General features: G+C 34.0%; 1 protein-coding gene and 1 long non-coding RNA gene across 2 annotated transcripts; one reads left to right on the top strand and one right to left on the bottom strand.

The window, feature by feature from the left end:
* Nucleotides 1–304: 304 nt before the first annotated feature.
* LOC132038622 (scarecrow-like protein 21) lies at nt 305–4014 on the bottom strand. The gene is made up of 2 exons (XM_059429304.1): nt 3843–4014; nt 305–2288 (listed from the first exon to the last, which is right to left on the bottom strand). Exon 2 carries the CDS (start codon nt 2198–2200, stop codon nt 485–487), a length of 1716 nt encoding a protein of 571 aa, XP_059285287.1. The 5' UTR covers nt 2201–2288; nt 3843–4014; the 3' UTR covers nt 305–484.
* LOC132038623 (uncharacterized) lies at nt 2601–3386 on the top strand. The gene is made up of 2 exons (XR_009410174.1): nt 2601–2911; nt 3106–3386. It is a non-coding gene; the product is annotated as an uncharacterized LOC132038623 (long non-coding RNA).
* Nucleotides 4015–8356: the final 4342 nt, after the last annotated feature.

Below are 8356 nucleotides of genomic sequence, written 5' to 3'. Positions count from 1 at the left end.
TGGCATACTCGCTAAGATTTGCCTTAACATCATCTCAAAGATATGAGATTCACTCAAGCTCACTCAAGCTTTAATATAATAGTATGTAATAGCAAAGCCCACAAGTAAATATTATCCACTTTGGGCTTAGGTTTGCATTGCCTTAAAACAAGATCTAAGATTTACTTCCTTATATCACCAGCATCTCTCCCGTGCTTTGCCTATGTGAGATTTTCCTAGGATATCACAACACCTATCTTTTAAAATTTGGTGCTACTTCACTGAAGATTGCGCAACAAAATTTCTAAACCAAGGGACAAGCTGATGAACATAATAAAGAAATGTATAAACAAGAGTTTGTGATACATGAAATTATCTATGAAAGTCTGAAACTACCTTACATGCCAGAAAGGATATTTCATCTGTGCTTCCCACTTAATGTACTACAAACTGGTTATTTGCTAAAACTAGCTGTTACACTTCTTTTACATAATTTGTTTCATTCTCAGTGCCAAGCGGATGCCGAGATGAGGTTCCTCTCCTTCCATCCCAATAGCATAGCCCCATCTTTCTCCACCAGTGTATAATGCTCTGAGTAGCACCTCAATAGGCTCTTTATCACCGAATTCACGTAAGAGCTTAGAGGATATTGCCTGAACCCTGCCATTGCTAACCTAGATTTCCATTTTCCTAATAGCTCATGGCGTTCCACCCTTTCCTCGCCCTCGCATGCTATGACGTTAACTATATCCCTTGCCAAACAATGCTGCTCCACGTTGATCCGCTCCTTCTTGTCCCTTTCTAACGTCACATCTATGGACTCGAACATGGCAGAATAGTAGTCTAGAACTTCTAGAAATCTCGGGAAAAAGGGCGCTGTGTTTGTATTTGATTCTTGTTCCACCAAAGTGACCACCTTCGGACAAAGCGATTTTACCATCCTGAGAAGCTCATCCCTTGGGTTATTCACGTCAACGCTCTCATCTGGTGTGTGGTGAAGTACCAAAGGGAAGTTTACTGCCAGAGCCTCACCAGGCCTTACATCAAGCATATCCCTGGTGACTTCAGGAGCAAAAACGGGCACTGCGTGAAACTCAACCGGAATGTTGAATTTCTGAGAAATTTCTTCGAGCCGTTCCCCCACTGCTGTCAATCCATCTCCCCGAGCGTATTTGGAAACCGGGTCATCAATCCCTGTAATACGTACATAAGGGGCACCGCTAGGCCTGGCAGCAAGAGCTTGAAGAAGGGTCATCCATTGAGTCCCTTGTGCAATTTGGAAGTCGATAATGTGAATGCGATCTTCATTTCTGCATGCCTCAGCTATGGCACCATTTGCAGCCATGTATCCGAATTTTAGATAAGGGCATATCTCGTATAGGATATGCATGTAGGAAAGCAAGTCCCTGCCAGCTGGTTCCTTACAATTGAGAGCCCTGTAAATGTTCGTTCCAGATGCTTCTTTTCTTGCTACTAGCCCTTCTACTATGTAAGCACCGAGACGCTGGATTGGATCTCCAGTAATGGACACAGCACTTCTTGCCTTGGAAATTAGTTTTTCAAAATCATCTAAGTTGTTCTCGGCAAGAGTTCTAGCACATGCGATAAGCAGCTGCTTTAGGTTGCCAGAAGGAATTCCCTGCAACGGAAAATCCTCCATTGCTTTGTGCCGCTTCTCACTTTGAATTCTATTGCCTGATATGCCAAGACGTGAAACCTGGCCTTCTTGGTTCCACATCCCGGACCTCTGAACGGATGTTTGTGGCTGTTTAATTTCCCCTGCAGAGGGACTCGATGTTGTAACTTCTTCGGGCCCCATTAAAGCAGTCTCCAATTGCAGCAAAGCATGTTTCATGTTGTGACTGTGATTTGCATACTGCATTAAAGAAGTTTCACCAGAACAAGCCAGTAGACCGTTTGGGCGGAAATCTGGAGAAGGGCTAGGCCGTTGGAAATAATGATTATAATCCAGGGAAGAATTGCTGGAAGGACTAGTTCCTGAAATATTTTCAGTAGAGCTATGCTGCTCAAGGCTATCACTTAATGTGGTAGGAGTACCAGGATCAAAATAGTTGGCAAATGGAGAATTTGGAGAATATCTCGAATCAAATTTCAATGTTCCCAACAGCCGATTAGGTATTGAAGGAGTAGTAGTCTTAGCGTAAGAGTATGACAAATTCGCACCAGTCACACCATATCCATACAGATGGTGTGATTCCATGTTATATGGCTATCATTAGCTACTGACTAAGCACAAATAGTTCCCAGTACGAACAGTTTTAACAGCTAATATCTGTTAAAATATCAGCCTGCAAAAGATAAGGAAGCAAGCATAGATCAGTTTGCCAGCCCTCGTTGATCGAAAACAGAGTTTTCTATTGAATTAGAGAGGCAGAAAATTCAAATTTAAGCACACCAAGCATAATTATCGCATGTTACTTGATGTTATGAGCCCAAAAATGATAATCTATCGTGTGATATTAACAATAGCATGTAAGACTTTCAGTAAATGAGATGCAATAGTGTCTTGCCAAGTGAGAATTTTTTTAAGTTTAGCAACATTTAGATTGACATCACAATTTGACTACCAGATTTACCAAATAGATCTTAAATATGGATAAACATGCTCCTTGTTATTTTCAGAATATAAGGGAAACAAAGGGAAGTAAAGATGAAGTTCCTATTTACTGTCAAATCTCATATCAGTCCTAATAGTTTTGCATACATCTAATTTGTATTCTTTGAACCAGCTATGTAAAAATGCAACTCTTCTATATTACTTGAAGACATAGATAATTAGACAAAACACACTCTGTACCCTACCACCACCTCCCATCTCCTCCCGAAAGAACCTTAAAAGTTATGATAGTCAAGACAGATACAAACTGGCACAGACATCACCATTATAATAACAAATAAATAAGCCTTAAAAGTTATGCCAAAACTAATACGCCCCGTGTTCTAGCTTATGTGGCATTATTTTCTTTTTAGTCGGTTAAAAAAACGACAGCTTTCTAATTTGAAGAAAAACTAGTTTTAAACTTCAATTTCAATGACAATTTTTTATAGATAAAAAAATATTATGGCATAATTAAGATCACCATATCAAAAATGTTGTTTTTCAAGACTAAACTTTGTGCACAGCCAAACCATGCCACGTAAATGGAAACAGGGGAGAGCTGAAGTAACAGGGAAACCTTGCTAAGCTACAATATACATGTCAAATTCACAATCAGTCACAAGTTTATAAACTGTGTATGATTAGCCACTCATTCTGACTAAAATATAGGAATTGATGCTAAATTCAAGCTCAAAATGCCCAAAAAGAGAACACAAAACCCTCGATTTAGCAAAGCCTAATAGCCTGTTTGGCCGAACTTATTTTTTTTTCCAAAAATGCTTATTTTTTTAATAAGTGCTTATTTTAAAAAATAAGTTATTTGACCAAATTTTTAAAAGAAAATAAGTGCTTCTGAAGAGGAACAGAAATCATTTTTCAGAAGCTATCTGTCCAAAAGCACTTTCTTGAAAAGCAGTTATGAAACAACAAAAATTAGAAACGCAAAGCTTGGCCAATAATTGCTGTTCAGAAGTGTTTTTTAAATAAATTGCCAAACACAAACATAAGTTGATTTTAGAAAGTTGGCTAAACAAGTTATAATTCAACTCATTACCAATTAGAAGAATTATATATTCCATCTTCTATTGTTGTTATACATGAAAGATGAACCAGAAATGAAGAGGAGGAAACAGTTCAATTTCTCTACTGTTTCATGGTAATCATTCTAGAAGATTCTGAAATAAAAACACTTTCCAAGCAAAACAGAGTCGATAGTTGCACAACAGAGAATGAAAAATAATACCTGGTAAAATCAGCAATAGACAAAACGCAAACTCGAAATTCTTCAACTTGGGTTTGATTAAAAATATGCTCCCCTTGTTTTTTCTTTTTAATATGAATATTTGGAGAAAACTTGTTGTGGAAGTGAGAATTGAGATATTGGAAAGAATAATTGACTAGCAAAATGTAAGCTTAGCTTCTATTTATAGAGGAAAGATGACGGAACTTTGAATTATAACAGGGACAGCTGACCTTTGCTAAATGTACGGTTTTAAATGAATGGAAGTAAGTAGTATTATTGAATTTGACGGAAGCACTGACGGAATATTTTTAACGGTTGGTTTAACCGCCCATTCGATTCAACTATGGCAGAATGTTCTTCTTTATCTTTTCAACGCCCTTTATAAAGCCATAATCACGCGCTCGTTTGCCATGTGTGAAACAGAATTTCCAAGATTTATCAGTTAAGGTCCCCAATTGGGAAATTTATTTTCACGGGCTGATTAATTCGGTTACGCCTTCAAAAAGTCCCATTTTAGAATAAAGCGTTTTTGTTCTTAAAACTCGAACTCAAATTTTTTTATTAAGATAAAGTGATGCTATGTCTAATTTGGAGTTGATCTGCTCATCTTTCTTATAGCTCGTTTATATTAATAGAAAAAGTATTCATCAGTCACTTTTTTAGCAAACATATTAATTAGTTTTTATTAACAATGTCGACACTTTTCTTAACACAACTGTTTATTTATATACTCTTCCCGCTTTACTAACTTGCTTTCAATCAAATAATGTGAAAATTACTCATTTAATAAATATTAAAGATGTATTGATAAAATATCAATCAAATAATGTGAAAAGGAAGTAACTCTTTAATAATTTTTTGATTAATATAAACTTCATTTATTTAATAACGATAAAATTGAAAGAAAAATATTAGTGTCTTCTTGTACCATAATGAAAAGATAAAAATCTCACTTATTATGTTTAAGGATAAATTTGTTTAAAAAATTGAAATTTTAGATCACATGAATTAAGGAATTTTCTTACTCGTAAAAACTAAGAGACCTATTGATAAAATATTCGTAATTATGCGGAGCCTTGAAATTGTAACAAATATTAAATTTGTTTATTGTATTAAGAATGTTTAAGGATAAATTTGAAAAAAAAAATCTCTTTAATAGATAAAAATCTCAATTATTTTGGATCAATATTTAGAGGCTGAATCCTCAATTATTTTGGATCGAAAGTAGTAATTTTTATCAGAGAGAGAAAGAGAAAAGGCAAGTTCGAAGGAGCGTGACAATCACGTGTTACCCAACATCACAATGTGTAACACGCACTTCAATAGTGCTGAGTATTTTGACAAGTGTCTAGTTGAGCCAACACACACTGACCAATTATAAAAATGGAGCTAATTCCTGTTTGTTTTTGACAATACTTTGACCTGGCGTACGCGTTTTAGCTGACTTTCATATTATTTTATTATGGGTTTCGCAGAACAGAGGTTAGTTTGTTTGTTTGGTTGGGAGTCACAACTCACAAGACCTGAAAGCCCACTGGATTTTACCCCTCACTTTTATCCATGCACCTCTCTCTGGAACCACACGTGACACTTCCAACGTGGTCCGCTGAATGTACCTAGGATTCCAACTCACCCTTATTATAATGTGGAAACCCATTGTTAGGATAGTTATTATTCCCTCCATTCCAGTTTAAGTGTCTTAGAGCCTGTTTGGATTGGCTTATTTTAGGTGCTTTTAAATCAAAATAACTTTTAAGCATCTTTGTAGTATTAGGATAAAATAAAAAAGTACTTTTAAATGCTTGTTTTAAGCTAAAACAATAAAAATAAGTTAGATTTCATAAGCTAGAATTCCTACTTAAGCCATAAGCCCATCCAAACGGACTCTTAGTTTGACTTGCTATGAAATTTAAAAAATAAAAGGAGATTTTTGAATTTTGTGGTCTTAAATTAAGATATATGTAGTCCTTTGAATATTCTTGTGGTTTTAAACTTATCATGCAGGGAAGGAGCTACCCTTGCCCGAGGGGTAGTGACACCCCTTCGGTGAAAAATTACATTGTATAGATAGGTTAAATTTTGGTTTATTAAATATATATACCAATGTTGACGCTCTTTACACAAGCTGAAGGTTCAGCATGGCGGTTAAGGGGTTGCAAAAATTCTCTAAGAGTTCGATCCTAGCTTGTGACATACTTATATTTTCATGTGACGTACTTTTCTTTTAAATTATTTATTTTAATCAAACACTCTATAACTACATAAATATTTAAAATTTTGTTTAAATCATAAATTTTATGCTATTTTTAAAATTGTGTATTCAATCATATAATACACATAAATGGATGGAGGGAGTGATGAATATCAATATGGCAAGTCTATTTTATTTTTAATAGAAACGAGTTGGAGTATTTGAACAGAGAACAAAGAAACGCCTAATAAGGTTTTACTGCGAGGGACCGGAGCTACAATCTCTATCTTTAAAAAGATTCCACGCTACAGTATATGCTCTCTCTTTCTATATTATAGTAAGTAGTATTCCCTTCGTCTCAATTTATGTGATGCGCTTTCTTTTTTTATTCAATCTCAAAAAGAATGATACTCCCTCCGTTCTATAATAATTGTCACCTTAGCCAAATTTTTTTGTCTCATAATAAGTGTCACCTTAGGAAACCAAGACATAAATTGACTAATTTTTTCCAATTCTACCCTTAGACAATAAAGTAACATCTAAATGATGATTGGAAAAGCCACATAGTATTTTGGTATTGTTGGATTTTCAATGTCAAAAGGTTTACTTCTTGTGCATGCTCTAATCAACAGGTAAAAATAATTTATTTTTATTATATACGGGTAATTTGGTAAACTTGACATTGCATTATTGGTTTCTTAATATGCGTGTTTTTGGCTAAGGTGACACTTATTATGGGACGGAGGGAGTACATTTCTTTCTTTGGCAATAATTTAATTTTAAACTTTACCTTTTATGCTTAACGAGATGATCTATAACCACACAAATATCTCTGATTTAGGAACCGTTTGGACATGATCACGAGATGAAATCACGAGATGAAATCATGAGATGAAATCATGTTTGGACATGCAATTTGGATTTCTTAAGTTGCAGTTTTTTTTATAAACATAAAAACCTCACAAGTTGTGAAAACCATCAAAATTTTCTCAATTCTTATACAATCTTACCAAATGAGTAAATCATAGTTCATAATAAAATTAATACGCTACTAGAAGGCCTTTTTAAAAAATACGGCATTAATTGATCAAACTTTAGTACAATAAACAGAAAAATTTAACATGAATAGTAATGTAACTACTCTTTAATATAATCCTCCCACATGGTAAACATGATTGGTAAATATATTTTACTAACTTGCAGATTAATATTTAATACAAATGGTTGGTAAACATGATTGGTAAATATATCTACCAACTTATGGGTCTTTTTTAACAAAATATAAACGTATGGATTAAATTTTACATTTATATTTTTTGAAATCATGATTTTAAATCCCAAATCATGCCTTTTTGGATGATTTGGGATTTAATCTCATGAGATGAAATCGCATGTCCAAACGCCTACTTATTGTAGACTACAAGATTCAAAAGTCTTCCTTTATTTTTTAAACTCCGTGTCCAATCAAACTATATCACATAAATTGTGACGGGGGAGTATGTGTGAGGGGAAATTCAAAATTTAAATTTGATAATATTCAATCTTTTGAAATATTTTGTTTGACTATATTATTATTGTATCGAAATCTAAAGTTTGATTCAATTCATAAAAAGGAATTGCAGTCGTCTCAATTCGAGTAATAGAAAGAATGTGTTTCACGCTGAAATAGTGTGTCTAGCGATGTTTTTGTTTCATTGATTTCCTCCAAAAGAAAAAATCAAAAAGAAATAAAGCAAGGAGTCACTACTAGAAAAAAGAGATTTTTTCCAGAGATATTCAGTGAAAAATTCATACTATAAAACATGATTTTTCCATCTCATTCTCACCGAATCAGCTCATTGGGAAAACGCATGGTGGGAAACAGGTTCCCATTGAAATGCTAGAAAATTTTCTAATTTTCCATGTGAAAACACTACTATTTAAATTTTTTCCACCAACATTCAGTGAGAAATAGCCATTAAATATTTTTCAGTGAAAAATTAATGAAAAAATAGAGATTTTTTTATTAGTGAGTTAATGAGTATCATCCAATGCATTTCTTCTAACGTTTATAATAAGTTGAAAGAGCATTTGGATGTACTCGTGGGAAGATAATTAAAGGATGACTAATTGACATTTCAAACAAATAGGTAACGAAGCGCAATGGATGTACTTTTTGGAATCAAACATTAGTGATTGATGATTTTCATGTTGGGATATATATACTATTAACCATGTGTTTGGATATAGTATCTATTATAGAACAATTATTTATTCATTGTTTAATAAAGAATTAAATAGATCATGTACTAGTATGTGCGTCCTTTACTTATATAGTAGATGA

This window comes from Lycium ferocissimum, chromosome 11, assembly GCF_029784015.1.
Source record: "Lycium ferocissimum isolate CSIRO_LF1 chromosome 11, AGI_CSIRO_Lferr_CH_V1, whole genome shotgun sequence".
Lineage (NCBI taxonomy): Eukaryota > Viridiplantae > Streptophyta > Magnoliopsida > Solanales > Solanaceae > Lycium > Lycium ferocissimum.
The sequence above is the reverse complement of the archived record's forward strand: the minus strand, read 5'-3'. Positions and strand labels throughout refer to the sequence as shown.

Coding starts and splice junctions, on each gene's coding strand:
- LOC132038622 (XM_059429304.1), bottom strand. CDS start 2,200: ATGGAATCACACCATCTGTATGGATATGGTGTGACTGGTGCGAATTTG.